Source organism: Vitis riparia, chromosome 2 (assembly GCF_004353265.1).
Source record: "Vitis riparia cultivar Riparia Gloire de Montpellier isolate 1030 chromosome 2, EGFV_Vit.rip_1.0, whole genome shotgun sequence".
NCBI classification, from domain to species: domain Eukaryota; kingdom Viridiplantae; phylum Streptophyta; class Magnoliopsida; order Vitales; family Vitaceae; genus Vitis; species Vitis riparia.
In genome coordinates, this window is record NC_048432.1 from 12,202,594 (window position 1) to 12,227,612 (window position 25,019).

At 33.5% G+C, this 25,019-nt stretch overlaps 1 protein-coding gene across 2 annotated transcripts; it reads left to right on the forward strand.

The window, feature by feature from the left end:
• The first annotated feature begins 1,646 nt into the window (after nt 1-1,646).
• On the forward strand, nt 1,647-18,539 carry LOC117931302 (tobamovirus multiplication protein 2A). Of its 2 annotated transcripts, none has more exons than XM_034852255.1 (7): nt 1,647-1,739; nt 2,174-2,483; nt 5,278-5,377; nt 5,798-5,878; nt 5,966-6,070; nt 16,053-16,262; nt 18,024-18,539. In XM_034852255.1, the coding sequence occupies exons 2-7, from the start codon at nt 2,245-2,247 to the stop codon at nt 18,129-18,131; spliced, it is 843 nt and encodes a 280-aa protein (XP_034708146.1). In that variant the 5' UTR covers nt 1,647-1,739; nt 2,174-2,244; the 3' UTR covers nt 18,132-18,539. The 2 variants fall into 2 exon arrangements, with proteins under 2 accessions (XP_034708146.1, XP_034708140.1); XM_034852249.1 differs by having other exon boundaries at nt 1,654-1,760.
• Nucleotides 18,540-25,019: the final 6,480 nt, after the last annotated feature.

Below are 25,019 nucleotides of genomic sequence, written 5' to 3' on the forward strand. Positions count from 1 at the left end.
ATTGATAGTAGTTGGTTGCCATTGTATTTAAGTATAATAAAAAAAATAAAGATCAAGTTTTTATAAAATCGACATGACAGGGGATATGATATGTGAAATCTATTATTTTGTAGAACCTGTTGTAGTTAAGAAATTCGATAATGTCTTGACCTTTAAGTTTGTTGAACATGTATAAATAAATTTATTTATATCGGATTCTTTATAAAATGATATTGGTTTCGTGTTCGTGTTAAATTGTTATTGTATCTTAGCATAATAAAAAAGTAAAGGTCAAAATTTTAAAAAAACTAATCGAATGTAAAACGACTGAAAACACGAGTGATTTGACAAGAATACATATGAAAATGTCTTAACCGTTAAGTAGTATAATGAATATATAAATAAAGTTTATAATTTAAACGACAGTTCAAGATTACGATACTAATAAAATTTTATATTAATATCATAGAAAGTCAATACATAATTTCTCTATAATCGTTTTATCGAAGATTCCAAATATTATTTTCAAATTATTCACATTCATAAAAAAAATGATATAAAAATGACAAAATTTTATCATCATCCCCTCCTTTCTATATCTATGTTATTTAACTTTTAGAGAAATTTAATTATTTCAAAGCTAAAAACAATTAAGTTTTCAACCCTTGACCCTCACCTAATTCAAATTATGTGCCTAACATCTAATTAATATTAAAGGAAAAGAAAAATTGTCCTTCAATTTTCAACCTAAGATAATTAAAATAAATTCCTAAAAAAATTTCTTGTTCCAAATGACTTAAATAACCCCATACCATAATGCCTTCAAACTTCTACCCAAATGAACGGAATAAAAATCTAAAGAGGGTATCTTTAAACAACCTTTTCCCTTGCGCCGTCCAATCCACATTATTGAATCCCAACCGTCCATCTCTACCTACACGTGGGCCTACCCTAAGCCTTGGAACAGCTTGGCATGATGATACCAAGAGCCCAGATGATCAAAGTTGGGACCAAATAAATGAGAGGATGATGGCCACATTTTGCATTATTTTATTTTATTTTATTGATTATTGGGTCACTTTTTTGCTTTTTCTTTTTCATTTTTTTCCCAACAAATCTCAAAACTAAAAAGCAACTTTTTGATTCAAATGTTTGCTTTTTGTGAATTGTTGGTTTGATTTTTATTTTATTATTTTTATTATTAAATAATTAAAGTGAATGCTTAAAAGAGTTTATGAATAATAATATTTTAAATTTGAAATATTTAAATTGAAATATTTTTAATTTTAATATATTTTTTTTTAGTTTATAAGTTATAACCCATCAATGATTCAAACCGGCCAAAAAAAAAAAAAAAAAAGGGAAAATATAACGGCAAATGAAGTCAAATTGCCACGTTGTTAATGCCAAATTGGGGTAGCTACGACATTTCCACATTTTAATTTGCGGCAAATATCATGGCATTTATCAGAAAACGCTATTGCCACACCTCCTTTTTCTTACCCATCGGAGGGCACTTCAGCTCCGAATTGACGATGCTACCCCAAAAATTCTTATTGGTGGTAACCGTCTATTCGCATACGACAAGGGCTAAAATCGTCATTAGGGAGTGTATTTATCAATTGACAACAGGCCACCAGCTCCAAATTCAAAAAACAAAAGAAAAGGAATCAAAAGATCATCAATTCTCACCACCGCTGTATTCAACTCTCTTTCCTCTCTCTCCTTTGGTTCCCTTTGGAATCCAAAGAGCTCTCCCTCTAAGCTCATCTCTGTAATCTGTAGGTTCTTTCTTGATTTTCCATTCGATTATCTTCTGTTGGTTTTGATTTTTTATTTTTGATCCGTACCAAAATTTTTCTTAATTGTGTTGAGTTTATTTTGTTTTTTGTGCGTTTTTTTTTCTCGATTTTTGTTTGGGTATTTGAAATCTGAATTTACGAGGAACTGGGTTGGTGTCAAACTACGCTGTTTTTGTGTTTGGTTATCGAGAAAATTTTTGAAAGTAAAGGAAAGGGGAAAAGGAAAGTGGGAAACTCGCTTTGTAGGGATGGGTTGATGGGATTTTGGTTTTAAGCTTTGAAGTTTTGATTTCCATTTCTTTTCCACATTTCCTCAGCAGCCGAATAGGGGGGTCAATGTGTAAACTTGATCATATACTGAGTGATTGATTTTTGGGGGTGTTTTGTTGAAGGTGAACGTGGATTGATGAAATAGAAGGCGCCAATTCAGCTTGTATTCGAATCGATCGGAGGGATTGTGGAGATGGCGTGCCGAGGTTGCTTAGAATGCCTATTGAAGATTCTGAACTTCTTGTTGACTCTCGTGGGTCTGGCCATGGTGGGATATGGGATCTACTTGTTTGTAGAATATAAAAAATCTTCCGGCGAAACCCTTACGATCTCGCCGGTAATGGGCGACAGTGATGTGATTCAGCTCGGCCGGCCTGTCATGATGGCAGTGACTCTGTCAAGCAGCATTTTGGATAATCTGCCCAAAGCTTGGTATGCTTGCTCTTTTAATTTTTGGGTTTTTTTAGTAATTGGGTTTGGTTTTAATCTATAGTGGGTTCACTTGTTTTATATCTCACTGTTGCATTTGTGTGTTTAGATCTCCTACAAGTTGAGTATGAGGACATGATCAACATTTAAGATTTTTATGCTTTGCTTAGTTTATAAGAAAAGGGTAGGAAAGAAAATTTAACTAAATTTTGATTGTTTGGGCAGTGAGAAGAAAAATAAGGCAGCCAATTTGGATGAGAAATGAGTGCAGACTGCGGCTCTCACTATAGATTGTAGTGAGGCAGTTTGTATTTGTTTAGACTTAGTTGTAGCTTTTAATTAAGCTTATGCACTTTTGTTTTTAGAATAAAAAAAATAGTAGTTACTCTTCTATCTTAACTTTTAGAAACTTATTTGGAAAAGTAATGATTTTAAAAACCTTAAAAAAAAAAAAAATTGGAGGTAAAAATTTTTAGTATCTAAAATTTTAAAATTTCATAAAGTGATTTTTAAAGACATGCCTATAATTTTTAGAAGTGATTTTCAAAGACACGAAGTAAATCTGTATTTTTTGTTCAAGAGATTTTACTTTATATATGGAATTTATTACTATTTTTACTTTTTATCTTTTATTTTCAAAAACCAGTGCTGAGAAGCATTGATCATGTTGTGTCCTCCTTATTTTGGATAATTTTCTGCTTTAGAATTATGACTTGGTGCCCTATAATTTTCATTAAAAAGGGGGGAAAGTCTGAATGTGATGCTGTTTGAATTAGGATGTTTCTTATTGACCCATAACCTACATATGCATAATAATAATAATAATAATAATAATAATAATAATAATAATAATAATAATAATAATAATAATAATAATAATTCCATTGCTTGTTGGCCTGTAAAATGTATCACTTTTCAAAGGTACTTAGAATTTAGTCTTCAATTAAGATATGTGGAGATAATTTATTTCACCTGGTTCATTTGCTGGCTGGGCCCCCTATCACCTAGTTCATATGCATATACTTTTGCATGGTAGTGTTGCACGCTCATGAAGATATTGCCACCAGATCCTGGTATTATCTGGAAATTGCACAATTTGTTTCTTATTTTTCACAAGAACCAATCTCTGTCATTCCACTTGACCCAAGTTTCACGCTCATGCTTTCCCTTGTTGATCTTTGTTTCACAAAACTGGAATTGTTTTGCACTTCTCCCTTTGTTTCTTTTTTTTTTTTTTTTTTATCTTCCACTTATAGAGATGATTGATATCTTATCTCCAAGGAAAGGAATGTAATTAATGGACTCTATTGTTCTTCAGTCTATTACTTAACAGAGGAAACCCCATTTTTAACCCTGACAATGTTTAGGGATGACCAATATCTTACCGTAGATCAGGAATGGTAGTTGGTGAACTGCATAAATTTTGTCAAAGACTGAGTTTCTCAAAGGTAAAGCTCTTGCAGGAACTGTTTCACAGAACTGAAATCTTCTTGTAAAAACTTGGGCCCACAAGAATATTTGTCATTTTTGCAACACCATCTAGATGTTATGAAACCCCCTTTTTTGTACTTATCAAAACACAGTCCCATAAGTCATAATCTGTTAAAAACCAAAAGGACAAAGAGATCCTTTTTTCTGTATGCCTACTTCCTATTTCCAAAACATCCCAAAATATATAGAAGCAAGATTACAAAGGAGAATACCAAAATAATCATGAGCTTTACCCACAGCTCCAAAATCATACATGTAAGGTAGAAAAAAAAATTCAAAATTCCATGACCAAGTGCTAGGAAAGAAGCCATAATGTATGAGAAGCTTCTTTCCTCTTTGTCTTCTTTATTGAAACCAAATGAGGGTATAAAACCTGTTACTTTTTGTGTTTCTATGCTATTGTTTTGATATTAAAGGTTTTCTGTGTGAGTTTGTGTTTAATGGTTTTGGATCCTACCACATTTGAATTGACCTGTACCAACCCTTTGTCAGGTATTGAAGTGTGTTGCTATCTGACAAAAGATATTATTACCGAGTTACTGCCCTATTGCAATGATTTGTCAAGCATGATTTTTTTTATTCATTTTTCTCAACCTGATTTAGCCTAATCTTATCTACCAATTTTATGTGTGGCCATGATGTGGAATTAGGAAGTTGCCAAATACAGGTGGTTCATTTCTCTTTTTATGGGATCTTTGTCATGAGATGGAAATACCGACCATTGTGTTAGGCAGGTTGAACTTACTTTAGCAAACAAACTGAGCTCAACCAAGGCCAAATCCTGAGGAATTGAGTTTGAAAAGATTTGCTTGGTTGCATTGGAGGTGAGCTTGAACTTATAATATAAGTTCAACTGACCTGTGCTTATCAGAGTCATACCCAGATGGACTTGGCTTGTTTGCACCCTTAGCTCTCTCAATATACATACATCTCCAAGTTCATGATTTGTTAAGCAATTTTTTCTTTAACTGTTTGAAGGAACTTGCATCAAGGACTAGACATTATTTTATTTTTTACAGGTAATTTTTTTTGTCTCTATAGAGACTTGAACCCTGAACCTTCCATAAACCCATCCCAAACCTTTACCGCTTGAGGACTGGACATTATACAATTAACGTTGTTATATATTCTCCAAATATATGCTCATTTCTGTATGTTTACTTTGATTTGTGGCAATGATTTGAAATTTCTTGCATCAGCATGTTCTGATAAGTGACTGCCTACTATCTTGTGCTGATACTATTGGATCTGTATCTTTTAGTAGATCATCCAATCTTTTTACACCATCACTGTGTTCCTTTTGCAGGTTCATATACTGTTTTTTTGCCATTGGAGTAATTCTCTTTGTCATATCTTGTTTTGGTTGTGTTGGAGCGGTGACACGGAATGGCTGCTGTTTGTCTTGTGTATCCTAATTTACTCATGCATTCCACTTTAATAAAAAAAAAAAGTACTCGATTCATTCTTTATCTAAACTAATTTAAGGACAGTTAATTGTCATCTGTTGTGGCATAACTACAGTAGTGCTCTACACTGGTGCTATTCTGTATGACAATTATGATGTCTTGCTGATATTATGTAGCATGGATCCATTATTTTACACATCTATAGTTTACTGCACAGTGGTTTATTTCGATGCCTCAGCTCTACTGTATCATTGCCATTCACATGGGATGACACTATTTTTTAAATCAGTTAACTGTCTGGGCTTATGACTACTCTTTACATCAGTCAACCATGTATGGACCTTTTTTCTCCTAAGAGGGAAACATCTGTTAGATGGAACTATGCAAGATTGATATAGTGGTTTCCTTAAGCTGACTCAGTATGCAGTACTGGTGATTTTGTTGATCTTGATAGAGCTTGGATGTGCAGCTTTCATATTCTTTGACAAAAGCTGGGAGGATGTGAGTGTTATGTTAATTGTTGTCTTGAATTTTAAAGATGGTATGCTATGTATGGTCATCTCATAAGTGGCATGAGGGTTGTTTCAGGACATTCCAACTGACAAAACTGGAGATTTTGATATGATTTATGATTTTCTGAAAGAGAACTGGAAAATTGTCAAGTGGGTTGCTCTTGCGGCTGTTATTTTGGAGGTAATCACATTATGTCCTTCACCCTTCAGAGGACCATGGTTTCTAATTGATTAATTTATGAAAAATTTGATTGGGGTGCTAACCTAGGTTTGTCTAATATCTTGAATTTGCAGCTCACTTTGAAAAACCTGACTTTTGATTACTTCTTTGATTATTTAACCAGATTTCTCTCAATGTCAACTAGCTAGGTGGTTATAATTTCTAGCCAAATTAAAGGAATATGTTAAGACAGCTGACTTTCTGAAAATTTTAACTAAAATCTTAAGGTGTCCCACAGAACTTGAAAATTCACAGTTTAGTATTTTGTACCTTTAAATTTCATGCTAACTGATATGTGTTTCCTACTGAATCCAAATTCTTACAACTAGTTTCCAAATGATTGAATTGGGGTGAAGACCCAAGGTTGTTACTGAATTGAGTGATAGATGTGATAAAGTGAGTGTAGTGTCTTGTCTGTTTCCTGCTCAATCTCATTGCCCATTTCTTTTTTGGTTGCTCACAATTTTCCGAATCATGTTTTGATCCCAAAAATTGGGATTTCATTTCTATATAGGCTTCATTTGTTTCATAGAAAAATATGCTGGAAAGAATTTCTTTGTGATTATGGCTAGTTGATACATCTAATTGTGGTAGTCAACATGCTTTTCTTTGTGTTGAAGTATGTGCATATTATGTCATTCTTCAGCACAAGTGTCGCTATGTTGCAAGTTAAATATCCTCAAATATTTTTTCGACTCAAAATGATTTTGTTGATAAAAAATGGTGCTATAAGACGACAAAGAACAGGGAAAATGAGTTCCATGGGAAAAAACAACCATTATCATTTTTTTTTTAAGACTTGGGTTGGTTAGTGTCCCTTATCCATGTTGATGGGAACTTTGGATTGCTCCATTCCTAGGCCTTAGATTAGTTTGGTGCATGCAAAATTTCCTAGGTTAATCTAGATCTATGCATAGTGGAAACTATCAATATGAGAAACAATTTATAGATCTAGATTACAGATTTGAATATCTTACCAAGATCTAGATGTTCCTAGATTGATTCTTTACGGTGAAGATTGTGGTTGAGTACCTCAGAAGTCGAAGACAATCTTGCAGACCCCTGATCTTTTGCTCGATATCTCTTCCTTAAAGCTTGGCATTGAGATTGTGGAGATCTCTAAAGATGGAGGCGAGGGCTTTCTTTCTGGAATGTCAAGGAAAATAGTGGAAAATTGAAACCATAACCTTATAAGGGGTATTTATAGGATTTTTATTAGGCTTAAGTGACTTGAGCTTATCTCAAGTTTGGGTCACTTAATCTAACTCAAAAATGGTTTTAATTGATTAATTAACCTAAGAAGGTTCCAATTAATTAATTAGCCCAATCCAGAGATACTATTCACTAGTTCTTGTGCGATCTTGAGTAATTACCAAAATGCCCTTATACGCATAAGTGAACTAAGAACTAATCCAACCCTCATAAGTCATATTATCAAGGTATATGAGTTCTGATAGGGACCATTGGGACCCATAGGACAGTACTGGCTCCCTCAAAATCTAAAAGTTAACTCAATATCCCACTATAGAAAGTCAATTGTATTCCAATGCTTTATGAATATTACAATGAGACACTAGGTGTTTGAGTTCGTTACTTGTTATCCATTGTTTATAGTTTTCTCATGAATTGATGTCTATAATCTAATAAAGTGAAAATTATCAGCCTCTCAAAATTCTCTATCATCCTTAAGTTACAGATCTTCCTATTGTGCGATCAACTAACAAGTCTTAGCTCACAAAGAGTTTACGTCAAGTTCTATTTAAAGAACTATTATGATTATAGTTTACTTGAACGCACGTTCTTAGGATCATCGAAGGAGACATATTGTCTTAATCTTATACAATGTCATGATGTCTTTATTAAAAATACCTGTTACTACTGACTTCCATTAACAATGACCAAATCTATAGAAAATATATGATCACTTTAGGATTTCACTCGTAGGTCAAAGTTATTGCCAACTTTGGCACAAGCTCAGTATTCTCTCAAGGTTGAGAGACAATACAATATAATATTTTGGTGAAATCATGACTACCTAATATTCTTATGTTGTGATTCACCATAGGTCCTATCCAATGTGTAATAATACATAGTAGTGCACTCATCATGAGAACCTCATCCTGATTGCGAAGACTAGTTACCCCTCTAATTAGGAGATAGTGCATTATAGCTTCAAATGGATTGTCTAAGCTCACAAATCGGTTGCCAACAAATCAACAACTTGCAAGGAACCCATGATTTAGATCTTCCATGCAACTCCTAATGCACCCAAGTCATGTATAATGCAAGAGATGCAAGTCAGAATGTTCATAAAATATAATGCATGGAACAAGGATAGATAAAAGCGCAACTGGAATAATATTATGTAAATAATAAACTCTAAATTTGTTAAATTATATCATGTTTTTAAGGGCTTTATCTTAACACATGTAATCAAATGACTTCAAAATGGTTCTACTGTTTGATATCTTGAATGGATTCCCTCGTGATTCAGAAACATATATCTCCTTATCTTCTGGTGTGGAATTGAAAAGTGAGGATAGCTTGTCTTAGAGACGAATTTCTTATTTAATGGGCCATGAATTGTGCCTTAATTGAACGAAGTGTATATATTTGGATCCAACAGTTGATTTTTTTTTCCAATATATATAAGGTGCCAAGGCCAAGTTTCGACATTTTTTTGTTTATAACATAGGGCTGATCAATAAGGGTACCAAAGTTTGAAATGATTCGTTAACATGACTTGGACACAACATGCTTTTCATAGGTTTAGGTTGAGTATAATTGAATTTGGGTCAAATTCGTGTTGACTTGCATAACTCGTTTAATAAATAGGTAATTTTTTAGTCAATCTGCATAACATGAATTTGACTTGAATTGACCCATTTAATAATCTACCTGATTAATTCAATTATAACTTTAAACTATTTAACCCACATTTGACTCATTATAAATTTGTTTTAAATAAATAAGTCAATTGAAGAATAAAAATGTTTAGTTGAGACATTAATCATGTAGACTTATACAAGACCTAAATCAACCTGATTATTAAATAAGAAGACTTGATTATTAAATGTGTTAAATGGATTCCACAATGTGTTACTGATAGGTATCTAATGGAGAATTATTATTGAATTTCAAGAATTTCAAGAAACAAGAGTCCCAACTGGTCCTCAAATCCCTACCAGATCCACAATATTTCCCTCCTTTGTAATTCCCCCTCCTTTTCTATTTAAACCTTCCCCTCAGCCCGTATCCAACTGTGACCTAACCTCCACTCAAGCTATTACAACTAACTGCCAGGTGGCAGTATATTCCTCTTCCCTTTTCTATCATACACATAACGTATAGGAGGCCTATCATTACCCCCCTCAATGAGAGACACCTTGTCCTCAAGGTGGAAGTCAGGAAAGTGTTCTTTAATTGTGTCAACTGATTCCCATGAAGCTTCAAACTGAGGAAGTCCTTTCCACTTAATAAGTACTTCAATACCAAGCTGATTGTTATTGGGAGATTGGCGAATATCTAAGACCTGATCAGGCTCCACAAGCCATTCCAAATCCTCATCAAGAATAGGGGAAAGTGGCTGACACAAATCAGCTGAACCAAGAGCCCGCTTGAGCTAGGAAACATGAAACACTGGATGAATAGTTGTTGAAGAAGGAAGCTCTAACCTGTATGCCACTGGACCAATTTGTTGCACTACTTTGTAAGGGCCAAAATATCGTGGGGAGAGCTTCTCATTTGGTCGCTTGGCAAGGGAACGAAGAGGATACGGACGAAGCTTTATATAGACAAACTCCCCAACTTCAAATTGGACTGCACGTCGATGAGCATCTGCCGATGACTTCATTTTGGATTGGGCACAGCAGAGATGATCCTTTAATTCATTTAAAATTAGATCACGCTCGTGCAATAACTGATCCACTGCCAGAACAGAGGTGGAATCTGATCCAAAACGTATCAACGGTGGTGGCTCTCGCCCGTAAACTGCTCGAAACGGTGTTGTATTAGTGGAGGAGTGGAATGTGGTATTATACCAGTATTCTGCCCATGAAATCCATGTAGACCAACGTCTAGGCTTGTTATATGAAAAACATCGAAGGTATGTCTCCACACAACGGTTGACCACTTCCGTTTGTCCGTCCGTTTGCGGATGATATGCGGTACCATGGCGGAGAGAAGTACCCTGCAACCGAAATAGCTCTGTCCAAAATCGACTAAGAAATACTTTGTCATGATCACTAATAATGGAACGGGGAAATCCATGTAATTTGACAACATCACGAACAAAGATAGCAGCCACCGTTTGAGCTGTGAAAGGAGGCTTGAGCAGTGAGAAGTGAGCATATTTGCTCAATCGATCCACAACAACTAAAATGGAGTTATATCCCTCAGACTTAGGAAGCCCCTCAATAAAGTTCATTGTCACATCGTCCCATATTTTGTCTGGAATAGGCAGTGGTTGTAGTAACCCAGTAGGCGACAAAGTTAGGGTCTTATTTTGTTGACATACTAGACACTTCTCCACGAACTCTTTGATATCATTTTTCATGCCAACCCAAAAGAAATCTCTTGTGAGTCGTTTGTAAGTCCGCAAGAACCCGGAATGCCCTCCAACCACGCTAGCATGGTCCTCTTGAAGAAGTGCTGGAACAAGGGGTGAGGCCTTGGGAAGGACTAGGCACCCCTTGTAAAGGAGAATGCCATGGTCCAAAGAATACCTAGGATAAGCATCCGGATCATCCAGCAGCCTCTGTTTAATCTTAGCAAGATACGGGTCAGCTTCAACTTGTGAACTGATCAACGAAGTGTCTATGCGACTGGGAACCATGAGGGCAGCTAACTCCATAGAAATGGGGATGCGAGATAAGGCATCGGCTGCTTTATTCTCCATTCCCGACCAAAACTGAATTTCAAAATCATACCCAAACAGCTTTGCGACCCACTTTTGGTACGACTCATTCACTATTCTTTGCTCTAGTAGAAACTTCAAGCTACTTTGATCCGTTCGCACAATAAAGTGGCGACCAAGCAGGTAATGACGCCACTTCTGAATTGCTAAGACAATAGCCATTAACTCTCTTTCATATATGGACTTTTGTTGTTCCCTTGCTGTGAGGACTTGGCTAAAATAAGCTACTGGTCTATGACTTTGCATCAAAACGGCACCCAAACCATACCCCGAGGCATCCGTCTCTACAATGAAGAGTTGGCTGAAGTTGGGCAAAGCTAAAACCGGTATTGTTGTCATAGCTGTTTTCAATTTTTGGAAGGCTACCTCAGCCTCTTAAGTTCCAATTAAAAGCATCTTTTTTGAGTTGCTGAGTGAGAGGCCAAGAAATAGCTCCATATCCCTCTACAAATCAACGGTAGTATCTAGTCAATCCGAGAAATCCTCGTAATTCTTTAAGGGATTTGGGTGTGGGCCACTCTACCATGGCTGAAATCTTGTTGGGATCAGCAGCAACCCCCTTGGCAGAAACCAAATGGCCTAGGTATTCCAATTGTGGTTTAGCAAAGAGACATTTAAGTTGGTGGTTTGCCAGAATGGACAACACACTTTGCAAATGGTCACAATGCTCCTTCAAGTCTTTGTTGTAGACCAATATGTCATCAAAAAATACGAGCACAAATTTCCGAAGGTGTGGCCGAAATATACGGTTCATTAACGATTGGAAAGTCGCTGGTGCATTGGTTAGCCCAAAAGGCATCACCAAGAACTTGTAGTGACCTTCATGGGTGCGAAATGCCGTTTTGGGGATGTCTTGTTGCCGGACTCGAATCTGGTGGTAACCTAATTTGAGATCTAGTTTGGAAAAAATGGTCGCGCCATGAAGTTCGTCAAGTAACTCATCAATCACCGGAATGGGGAACCAATCCGGGACTGTAACTTTGTTGAGGGCGCGGTAATCTATACAAAACCTCCATCCTCCATCTTCTTTTTTCACCAACAACATTGGACTAGAAAATGGGCTTAAGCTAGGCCGAACAATTCCTGCCTCCAGCATCTCTTGCACCAATCTCTCTATTTCATTCTTTAGAATATGTGGATACCGGTAGGGTCGAACATTAACCGGAGATGCTCCCGGAATTAATTGAATGGCATGATCAATATCACGACTTGGTGGTAACCCTGTTATCGGCCCAAAAATTTGCTGATGTTGAGCTAATACTTCTTTAACTGTTTTCGGGACCTCTTGTACTCCTTCACTCAAATCTGAAGTGGTGGAAGTCTGACAGAGTTCCACCCATACCCCTTGGCTATGGTGTTGCAGTGCTCTAGCCATTGCTTTAAGAGATACCTCAGTCCGACTAAGGCTCGGGTCTCCCTTTAACACTATCACTGCCTTCCCCATTTTGATCTTCATTGTTAGCATCTTCTAGTTTACCTTCATGTCTCCTAAGGTCCCCAACCAAGGCATTCCTAGAATCACATCAGTGTTGCCTAATTCAAGTGGAAGAAAATCTTCCACTACGGTGAGCCCCTGCATTGAAATACAAACTCCTCTACAAATGCCCTTCCCTTTCATGGATATCCCGGTTCCCATCATCACCCCGTAACTCGTTGTTGTAGTTAATGGAAGTGCTAATTGTTGAACCAATTCAAGGGATAAAAAATTGTGGGTAGCCTCACTGTCTACAAGGATGATTACCTCTTTTGACCCGATCGTCCCTTTGATCTTCATAGTTCCCGGCGTAGTTAAACCGACCACGGAATTTAGAGATAATTCCATAGCGTCTTTCAGCTCGATGAGTGCAGGTTCTTCGGTTGCTCTGTCGTCAAACTGGTTATCGTCTTCCTCCTCATCTTCGTGCACCAATAAAACCCGTAATTCTTTCTTACAGTGATGACCAGGGGAGAACTTTTCTTCACACTTAAAACAGAGCCCCTTCTCTCTACGGGCTTGAAGCTCCGATTCCGTCAGTCTCTTTATCGGAATCTCACGTCGCTGGCTCATCGTCTTCTCGCCGACAACCACTGCCCTAGTCTGAAAAATTTCCCCAATCTTCCACTCACCTCGATTTGTAGATGACAACATTTTGGTGCTCTTTGGGCCATTTGGGCCATTTGGTTCACGAGCTGCTCTCATGGCTAAATTCCTGTCTTCAACTCGTTGGGCCATTTCCATCAAGTGGCCTAGCCCATATGGTTGCAGTAGACGTAGCTTAGCCCAGATCTCAAGAAGCAGCCCATTCATAAACGTGCTTTCCATTACCTCCTCTGAAATCCCTTTCAATGGAGTCGCCAGAATCTCGAATTCCCGCCGGTATGCTGCCACTGTCCCTTGTTGTCGCACCGCCAAAAACTGCTCACAAAGGCTCCTTTCTTGAGTCGGACGAAAGCGAAGCAACAACCGCCTCTTCAAATTTTCCCAACTCCCAAACACCTCCCTCGAATCAGTCCACTGGTACTAAGAGAGTGCGTCCCCATCTAAACTCATCGCGGCGGCGACTAATTTCTCTTCTTTCGTGAGTTCGTACGTTGCAAAGTATCGATCAGCCCGGAAGATCCAGCCGTCCGGGTTCTCTCCCGTAAATACAGGCATCTCCACCCGTCGGTTGCCGCGCCATTCTCCATTTCTGCCTCGCCTCATCTCATCCGATGCCATCTCCCCCCACTGGGTTCCCCAACTCCAGGGATCCATCCTGCCCGATCTTCTCGTTGAGCAACAGTCGTCGTGTTCCTCCCTAATGACAACGCCGCCACTGCCTTCTATGTCTCTTCCAGCGACTGCAGAACTAGCATTACGTTCTGAGCAAGGTCCATCACCGTCTTTTCCATTCCTGGTAAGTGCTGCATCTCCTCTCTAATTTCTCCAACTTCCTTCTCTAGACAATTCACGCGACCTTCATTCCTTTTCTGAGCCATCTGGATCGATGCTCTGATACCAAATTGATAGGTATCTAATGGAAAATTATTATTGAATTTCAAGAATTTCAAGAAACAAGAGTCCCAACAGGTCCTCAAATCCCTACCAGATCCACAATATTTCCCTCCTCTGTAATTCCCCCTCCTTTTCTATTTAAACCTTCCCCTCAGCCCGTATCCAACTGTGACCTAACCTACACTCAAGCTGTTACAACTAACTGCCAGGTGGCAGTATATTCCTCTTCCCTTTTCTATTATACACATAACGTATAGGAGACCTATCAGTTACTTATTTAATTAGTTAGGTAGTATTTGGATTTATGTTTTTGACATGATTATTATTCGTGTTATGTTTGGATTAAAATATGTAATAGAATGCCTAGACTTTGACATGACTAGGGGTGACAAAGTTTGAAACGATTTGCCAACACAACTTGAATCCAACATGGATTTTACTGGTTTGGGTTGAGTATAATCGAGTTTGGTTTAAATTCGTCTCAACCTACATAACTCGTTTAATAAATTGGTAGTTTTTTTGTCAACCTGCTTAACACAACACAAATTTAATTCAAATTAACCCATTTAATAATTTTTTTAATTAACCTAATAATAATTTTAAACTATTTAACCCATATCTGACTCATTTTAAATTTATTTTTAAATAAATAGGTCAATTGAGTTAAAAACATGTTTAATTGAGACATTAATCATATATATTTATAGAAGGCCTCACTCAACCTAATTATTAAATAGGAGAACTTGATTATTAAATAAGTTAAATGGGTTACACGATGTGTTACCTATTTAATAATTAGGTAGTATTTGGGTTTATATTTTTAACCCGATTATTATTCGTGTCGGGTTTGGGTAGACCCATGTAGTAGAATGCTTAGGCTTTGACATGATACAAAACACGACCCACTTACACGAATTGCCACTCCTAGACACGACAGGAACATGACTCACCAACACACATTGTCGCCCCTACTCATCAATCATTGAATGATGTTATAATGGTTCTGATGACTGTTTTTACATATGGTCACTTGCCACTTTTTCAATCTTTTTTTTTTTTTTTTTTAATTAAAGGGGTCATCAGTCATTATATAATGTTATAACAGTTTTGATGGCTGTTTTTACACCTATTTTGTTCTATCTTTTGTACTGCTTTTTTAGTTGAGATGTTTTATTTCATAATCTTTTCAGAGAAATGATTTTATGCAGCCAAAGTAAAATATTTAAACATTATTGGAGTCCAAAGGTATAATGGCTTGCATCCATTGTAATAACAACTGTTATTTTTCTTACTATTTGTCAGTGTATGGTTATGCAACCTAAGGATTTACCGTTAGTAAAAAGTATGATATCATGATATATTTTTAAGCCTTGTGTAGGGTTTTCTGGAAATTTAGGTTCATTGATGTTTGTGTAAATGGTAGTTAAGGTGCACTGATTGCAATTAGGTGAGTCAGTTCCCTATGTTGTTTCTTCTAGATCTTTTTAATTTATTGGCCTGGCTTAAGAACACTCAGATATTTCGGGGGCAAGTTTGCTCCACGATTGCTTTCATCTTTGGTGGTTGACTCTTTAAGCTGGTGTCAAATTTGAGGTGAGTATTACTGTTGAATATTGTCATGGTATATACATATTCTTGTCTTCAGGCATGACAAATTGATGTGTATGGCTATAGTTTGGGCGGAATTCTGATGTCCAATTCATGATTTCCATCTTGACATCCATAGAATGACCTTAGTCACTGATCAAGATGGTAGAGCAGTTTTGAGTTGTCAACTAGGTTGCTTCCTGTATACTAGGTTGCATCTGCTTTTGTTAGCACTTCATTAATGAAATTTTAGAAAATTCAGTTGTTAACTGGGTTGATTCTTTTGTATTCTTGATTGATTGTATGATGTTCTTTTCCAACCAAATAATGTGTTGTGGTGCTTCTGGAACATAATAGATTGTATTTACATAAAATTACCTCTGGTAGTCTCGTACCTTTAACAGACTCTTTAATTTGCTTATTTTCCCATAATGCTTGATATTTAATGACTCTTGGGGGACTTGCAGGCTCTGCTTTTCGTGTTGACTCTTATGGTAAGAGCAGCAAACAAACCAGATGACTATGACAGTGATGATGAGTTCATTGCTCAGAGACAATCTGTGCGGCAGCCATTGATCAATAGGCCACCAGTTGCAGCAACAGGTGTACCTGTCGCTGGTGCCATTGATCAGCGTCCAAATAGAAATGATGCTTGGAGTACACGCATGCGGGAAAAGGTGAGATTATTTTTTCTTTATATTATAAAGTATGTGGGGGAAACATACATGTCGGAAAAGGTGAGATTGTTTTCTTTATGTTATAAAGTATGTGGAGTGTTTGAGAAACATCTGTATTTAAAACCCACATAGCATTCAATTTAAAGATTCCATGCAAATCATGGCAATGTGTATTCTCGGTTGCTTTATGGTCAATGTCAATATAATTAATTATAGACCTATAATTTAAGTAAACCACTACTACCTAAAATTGTTGGTTTTTACTAATAATGCCTAACATGATATGTTATAAGAAATCGGTCTAAGATGATGTAATACGATTCATGTTTCACACTTGGTGAAATCTCTTATACATGGTGTTTAGATTTTTACTAAGAAACTTGTAAAAAAAAAAAAATCATGTAATTATAGTTTTGTAAGTAGCTGGTTGATAAGAATTTCCAGAAACTGTTCTTCTTGCTAAAATTTTAAATATAAAAATTGTAGCTGTTTTTGCATAACTTTTTACTACTGTTTTAGTGAGGAAAATTTTAATTCATCTCTGTTTCTGCATACGCATTTTTTATATCTATGAAACACAAAAACAAAGGAGTTCATTGAGGCGTTGCTAATGAAGAAAGGTATGAACATAATAGGAAAAGAGTAGATTCCATGCTAGTATACCCTATTACCAAATCCTAGGATTATGGTTTCAAATTCTATGATCATCATGCTGAACCATTCAATATAAAAAGGAACAAGATCATATATCAAATGCCAGATAATTAGGTAAATAAAACATAAAAATACAAAATTGTCACACTGTAGAACCTTTGGATTAAAAGATAGTATGAAAACATGGTTAATTTCAAATCATCGAAATGGATAAATAAATTAAATAAGAGACAAATAAAATATCAAAATGCAGAATTATCACACCCAAACCCTAAAAATTTTAGGTTAAAAGTAAGATTTTCTCTGCAATTCAAATTATAAGAAAAATCATAAATAAAATATACCTTATGAAAGTTGGATTTATTGTTCCTTGATGGTACCTAATGGACGTGTTCTTTTCTTTGAGTTGAGTAGTTTGAGGTTAAAGCATGATTTGTCGGTCTCGTAGATTTTTTCTTTTATAAATAAAAGGGTAAGAATGGTATTCTAGAAGTTTCATTAATGTTGAAAGAGCTTCCTGTGTAAGCTCAACATCATCTTCCACAAGAAGCAACCTCGTCCTTGCTTCCATGGAAAGCTTTTTGACAAACCATGAGCTGTTTAGTTACAACTGTCCAAAAACTGCCAAAAAAATGAAAAAAGAATTGATTTGTCTTAAAATAGAGCTTTCGGCTTCTCAGAACCCAATCCAAACAAGACTTTAAAATTGTAGAAATGCTCTGTTCTGATAACATCCATGGCTTCTCTTTCCCCCCCTCCTCTGAATTTTATTTTGTACATTATTTGAGTATTGTGAGTTTTACTGCTTCATTGATTTCTGTCTTCTTTCATGACATTTGGCCATTTAATTTGCCCATTCAATTACCTTCTGAACCAGATAGTTCTTGGATTATGAATTTCTCATTGTTTGCAATATCTGCATGCTGGATCCCCCTGTGGATCTTTCCTTTTTTTTTTTTGTCAATGGTGTACCATATAATACAGACCCAGACATGGAACCCCAATTTCATATGATTGTGATTCTTTACCTTTTGCTTAGCTTTCTATTTCAATTACTTCCGAATGTTGCTGATATTCCTTATGATCTGTTTTTTGCATGTAAATCAGTATGGCCTTGACACTTCCGAGTTCACGTACAACCCATCTGAGTCAAACAGGTATCCACCAGGGCAGCAACAGCCAACAGAGGAAAGGAGCCGATGCACCATCATGTGATAACTTAGGCATGTGGGTTTTGCTTGATTCCAGTTTCTGAAACTGATGTTCTCAGACAAGGGTGTGACAATTCTGTGTGTCCAATGAGACGATCTTTTTGTTTCTGTTGAGTTTGTGTACAATACAACATTTTTTTCAGGAGTTCTACTCATGTCTTCATTCCCCATTTGCTTTCTTGTCAAACACATCTTCCTCCTCCCTCAAATGACTACCATTTGGGGTGTAAAATTGAATCATAATGTTGGGTTTCTTGTGGAGTTGCAGGATGATTTTAGACTAGGTGACAAATCCAAGAAGACACCCTACCTGGTCCATTATGATTCACACATAACCTTGTAGCTACAGGCTATTTTACCAACTTTTCCCTGATTATTCAATTTTAATGACAATAGTGTATCTTGTGTTGTATTTTGTTTGATTTTTCAAACCCTGGATCCATTCCCCCATTTTGATTCATCGAGTTATTCAAAGTTTTGTTCATAAAACACACGCACCCCACCAAATTTTTTAAGAAAACTCAATTCTAAGCCATTTTCATTTACCAATGAGAGTAGTTGTTGAGTAGAAATCAGGGCTTGAACTTACAATCTCCTGTTCAATGAGCTGTTATGATGATGTATTGGAAGCACTGATAGGAACAGAGAAGCCAAGAAACCTTATTTATATGATATCAGAAACATTGTGTCTATTTTCGTGGTCGGACCTGGCTCCACAGCTCCATAGGTTGGCTTTAAATAAATATGCCATCCAGCCAGAGGTTCAGTGTATTGGAATCCTAGTTCCAAAATAGGAGTCCAGAAGCTTTCTACAAGTCTTCCCTTGATTTAAAAAAAGACAAAACAGAAGTCACTTAAAAAGGCAGGTCGGCTGAAAGAAAAATCTTAATTTAAAAAAGAGGAGTAGAAGTCAGTTAAAAAGATAGTTGGCTAAAAGAAAAGATGATGGTAACTTTAACCCTATCTTATCCCATGGACCATATTGATTCCTTTCTTGCATCTAAATAGTCAGGCAGAAAAATGAGACATGAAGCTTGAAGTATTCCATTTGGGTACAAATGCAGGCATAAAAGCCTATTACAAATTGTCAAATTATCATGAGAAACCAGTTCAAAGGAATGATGGCTTTGGGTGAGGAAGGCCAATTACCACTTCCCCACCACCCCTCATGCCACACTCAAATCATCTCTGACCAAGATCTTTTGTCCCTTTACATGATGACAATACGAAAATATGAATTAAATTTATTTATGGATTCTGGGTTTTTGTGAAAGATAAGATAGGGGAGCATTTTGGGCAAAACTGAAAAGGGTTGAGGGAGACATATGGATGGATGTGTTTATGCAGGTGGGGTGAGGAGGTCTCATTTCAACATTTTACCCTCAGTGCATTTCATTTTCATTCACTCTCTTTCCCTTGCCTCCACACTCTTTTCCTTTATACAAATTACAAAGGACAATTTGTTATTTTCTTTTTCTTTGAAAATTTGATGTTTGATAGCATGTTTTTGGATTGTTTTTTGAAATAACCTTTGAAAAATGAGTGGTTTAAAATGGGTGATGTTGTTTGAGGCAATTGCTTGGATCATGGAATATTTGAGAAGGAAAGAAAAGAAAAAAAAAAAAAACCAGATTCAAAGTATATATATTCCTTATTTATATAAAGAATAAGGAAAAAATATAAAAATTTTAAATAGTTTTCACTATGTTTTCTAAATTCATGTTTGATAACTTTTTCCCTGTTTTTCAGAACAAAAAAATATGAAAATATATTTGACAATTAAAAAAAAAAACTGTTTTTTTGTTCTTAAATGCAAAAACAAAAAAAAAAAATAGTATTTTAGTTATTTTTATTTATTTTTCTAAAGGTTATTTAAAAAATAATTAAAAAATAAAAACACTACATATAAAATTTATTTTTAAAAATGTAAAAAACATTTTAAAATATTTTAGGTTTCAAACAAACATTTATTATAGAAAACATTGAAAAATAATTCTCAAAAACTACTTTTCAAAATTGTTTTAAAAAATAATTTTTTTAGAATTTATATATTTGAATTAGCTAAGTGAAAAATGTAGAATTCAAAGATTATAATATTATAATTGCTTGATATCAAGTCATTTTCTCATTTCATTTTTTTTCTTTACCTCTTCCTTTTTTTCTTTTTCTCTTTTTCATCATAAATTGTAAATTTGAAATTGAACCTACAACCTCCACAAATGCCAAATATTATTAGTCACTTCATACAATTTTTAATTTTTTTTTTAATAATATCAAATCTTAAATCCATTTAAGAAATTTTTTTTTCTTCCCTTTGTTAACTTCTACCAATACAGTCTATTTGACAATATTTTTAAAAAATATTTTTAATTGAAAAAGTGTTGTTAAAAAAACATTAGGTGTTTCAAAAAAATTTCTTATAATGCTTTGTAAAGAAATGTTTTATGGATGATTTTTCTAAAATTTCTTTTTGAGAAAACACTTCCACTCTTAAATGTTTCAGTCTCATCAAAATCTAATTAGATTCAATTAATCCATCAAAAATTTATGTTGTGTTTGATAATTGTTTTTTAAAATAATTATAAAAAACAGTTTTTGAAAACTATTATTTAATGTTTTATAAAACAAAAGTCTGTTTATAAATTTAAATTTTTTTAATTTGTTTTAATATTTTTAAAAATAATTTCTATATTCAATACTTTATTTTTAATCATTGTATATACTTGTATAATTATTTACTAAAATAATCCTTAAAAAATAAATGAAAACAACATAAAATAATTAAAAATTGTTATTTTAAAATACTCGTTTTCTCTTTTTAAAAATAAACAATAGAAAACAATTTTTAATCATCAAATATGTATTTATAAAAATAATAATAATTAAAAAAATAACAGAAAACTATTCTTCAAAAATAAATATATATAGTTACCAAATTCGCACTTGACTTCTAATAATGGTCTCTCAAATCAGCTTTTGAAAGCACTTTAGGGTTGAACTTTCAACTTAAACAAATCTAGACTTATCTATCAATAAAGTCTCTATCAATTGATTATGGAAAGCCAACTTTTCTTTTTTTGCTTTTTCTTGCACCCTTTTCAAAAGAACTCTTTTTAATGCCATCATGTTTATTCATAAATTACTTTATAATAATTTAATTAAAATTTTCAGCAGCTAGTTTGGTCAAATAATTTAATAAATAAAAAAGTTGCAAAAATGCCCTAAATTAAAAAAAAAAAAAAATAGAAAAACGGTACATCCAGGTTATGATAAAATCTATTAATAAATTAAATAATATTTTTTTGGTCTAATAATTGTGCTTAAAATTAACACAAGCATCCAAATACAAATTGTACTCTTTCAAAGAAGTCCACCGCCCACATTTCTTTATGCCATTCAGCGTCACTCCCAAATCTAATTTAAAATTATTATTATTTTTATTATTATTATAATAGTTAATTATATAAAGTAAATTTTAAATTAATTTTTTATTGTGATAGAAAAGAATGTCTTTTTATGAAATGATTAGGGTTGTCTTTTTTTTTTAATAATTAAATTATTGATTCCTAAATTTTTTATTATTATAATAGTTATTATATAAAGTAAATTTTAAATTAATTTTTTATTGTGATAGATAAGAATGTCTTTTTATGAAATGATTATGGTTGTCTTTTTTTTTTAATAATTAAATTATAGATTTCTAAATTTTTTATTATTATAATAAAATTTAATATTTAAATACTATAAATTACTATTTGTTATCAAATTATTTTCAAACGTACGCGTAATAATTATATTTAATCCACATTTTTTTATTATTTAATTTATTTTTTAGTGCGATTGAATTCGTGTTTTGGATAGGTACTGAATAATTTGAGGAAATTATATATAATCCACATTTTTTTTATTATTTAATTTATTTTTTTATTTGTGCACGTGACGTTATGAATGACACAACGACAATTTGACACTACAATGAAGATGGTTGACAACTCAATAATGGAGATGGTTGACAAGTGACAACTCAAGCTGCGTCTACGCTCGTGTGCGGTGTGCCCAAGTGAGGAACAACTGTACCGCCATTGCTTTATTTTTATTTATTTTCAATTTTTTCTTTACTTTTTTTTTTTTTTTAAACACAGCTGCTCCAAATATTATTAATTAACAATAGATTTTGCAATGAAAACGTTTTTAACTTAAAAAATGATTTTTTAAAAATATTGATATTTGATAAAATTTTAAAAATACTTTTAAAATTTAGAGGGGTTATTTTGGTTAACAGTTTTTTGTTTTTTAAAACAAAAAATAGAAAAATAAACCAAATAATTATTTTTTGTTTTTTGTTTTTAAGAAAAGAAAGCATAATGTTTTCAAAAAAACATCTTTTAATTATTTTTTAATAATTATATAAACATATAAAATAATTAAAACTAAAGCACATATTAAAATTATTTTTAAAACATATTTAAAAATATTAAAAATTAATTAAAAACATTTCAAAATTTTTAAATATTCTTTTATTTTTAAAACATAAAAAACAATTATCAAATAAGTCTTGAAAAATCATTTTAATAGGTGATTATTTTAAAAACATTTTCATTAAAAATAATTCCTAAAACGCTCTAAATATGGAGAAATTGAAAACTAAGTCATGGGCCGGTGACTTAAATAACAGTTATTTAATTAAAACATTGAAAACTTAAATTTCAAAATTTAATTCTTTTTTTTTTAATCTATTTTTGATAAAAATATGTTTATTTTATTTTTATAAAAATAACTTTTTTTTTTAATTTATATGTAAATATTTGAAAATTTTGAAGGATATTTATGTAAAAAAATGAGTTACGTTTTATGTAAAAATACGACGGTTTTATTTACAAAAAATTATATTATTTAATCCCTTTTAATCAATTAATTTATCAAATAACGAGTTTAAGAAATTTCAAAAAGTTGGGTAATTTAAAAAAAAATACAATATACATTTTTTGAAAAAAAGTATGGTAGTTGAAAAATTATTTCTAATTTAGGTTTACTTGTGTGGAGTCAAATTGGAAGTTATTTTTTAAGAAACAATTTCAATGCTGAATTTTGAATTTGTGTGATAATAAAATAGTTATCTTTTATAAATAAATAAAAACACAACCTTTAAATTTATATTAAATTTATTGTGTAGAAGATAAGTCTAGGTCCTATTTAGATGCACTTATGAAAAGTCAAAAAAGAAAAAAGAAAAATCAAATTTAATAAGAGCTTTTATTAACAGCTAATTTTATTAAAAGAGCTTATGGCTTAAAAAAAATTAACATAAAAACTTGTTAAAATAAAAAATCAAAGGTTATCCGATATGGGTACGTATGGTTATTTAATTAAGAGAGATGGAATCATCTTAAATTTGTGAATCTAATCTTTCACATATTTTAACTTATAAATATTCGATAAAAAAAAAATACAAGATTATTTTATCGATTAATCCTTTGTAAAAGATGATATTTTAAAAGAGAAACAAATATAAAAAAATGAAAAAGTTGATGATAAGAATATGATCACAAGTAAATATTGATGATTTAAAAGGTGGATGAGATGCTCTGGGATAAGGTGCTTTGCTGTATGCCATCAACATTCAAACCATAAACTCCTACCAAACTTTTTTTATTTTTTATTTTTCTCTTCTCATCCAAAAATAAAATCTACCACCAGATAATTGTAGCTTAAATAAAAATTTTCATAATTAATACATAAAAAATTTTAAATTCTAAAATCCAATCTATCCCATCAAAAATCTCCAAAACTAGCTTTTAAATCCTCATATTTCCATTGAAAATGTTATTCTAAATACTTTTTTTTTTTTTGGTGTATTATCATCTTATTTGCATAAAAAATAAATAAATAAGAATTATTTTTTATTAATCATTTGGTTCATTATATTTTTAAATGTTTGTATTGAAAAATTTTAGTATCTATTAGATAAAAACACAAGGGTGCATAACTATATGATTACAATAATACATTCAATAGAATCTAAGTTGTTATGAGATTTTTCTTCTAAGATAGTTTCTTGATCGTGTTTGGTTCTCATCATCAAAAGAATATAATAAAAATTTGTTAAGTCGGTCTGGAAAAAGGAAATGTGAAGAGGTTGAGACAAGGCATGCCTAATTGGATCCCACAAAAGTACAGCTATGGTACAGAAGCCCCCACAAGCCAACAACTTACTTTGAAAACAAAAAAGCAAAATGGTATTGAAAAAATAAATAAACCAACCTTCCCAGTTCCACCACCTTTCATATTCACCGGTTAATTCCAATTTCCAATTGCATGGCTGTAATCAAAAGTCATCCTCCAGATCAACCTAGAAAACAGTAGGAGGCTTCACCACCCCCACATGTAGTGCTCAGCCTTGGACCATTCCATATGATTCCCTTTCAACCATTTGGTCATTCTACTTTACCCCTTTTAGTCCAAATCCAATCCTTCCTCTAACCTTCCTTTTCCACTGAATCTAACAGCTGTGCTTAAATGTAATCTTGTTTATTTTTGGGCAATGTGATAATCCCTTTGACCACACTTTCATATATCCCTTTTGTTTTTAATGCGGACCTGGGTTTTGTTTTAATTGGCTTAGTTCATGTTTGTGGTTAGTGTATGGTGGGTGGGGTCATGCCAAATGCTGGCGGTGATGGTATGAACAGTTCCATAAGTATGTACATTATGTGTTTGTCTTTAGTCCCTAGTTGCTGGTCTTAATCCATGCTTCTTTTGGCTTTTGTGTGAAGGTTCTGAGTTTCTAAATCCTCATTTAGAGTGCTACAAATCTGTTCACTAGGCGGTGTCTTTGGTTTGTGCTTGCTGGTCGAAATCAATGTTTGGGTTTGGCTATGGCTATGGAGCCCAC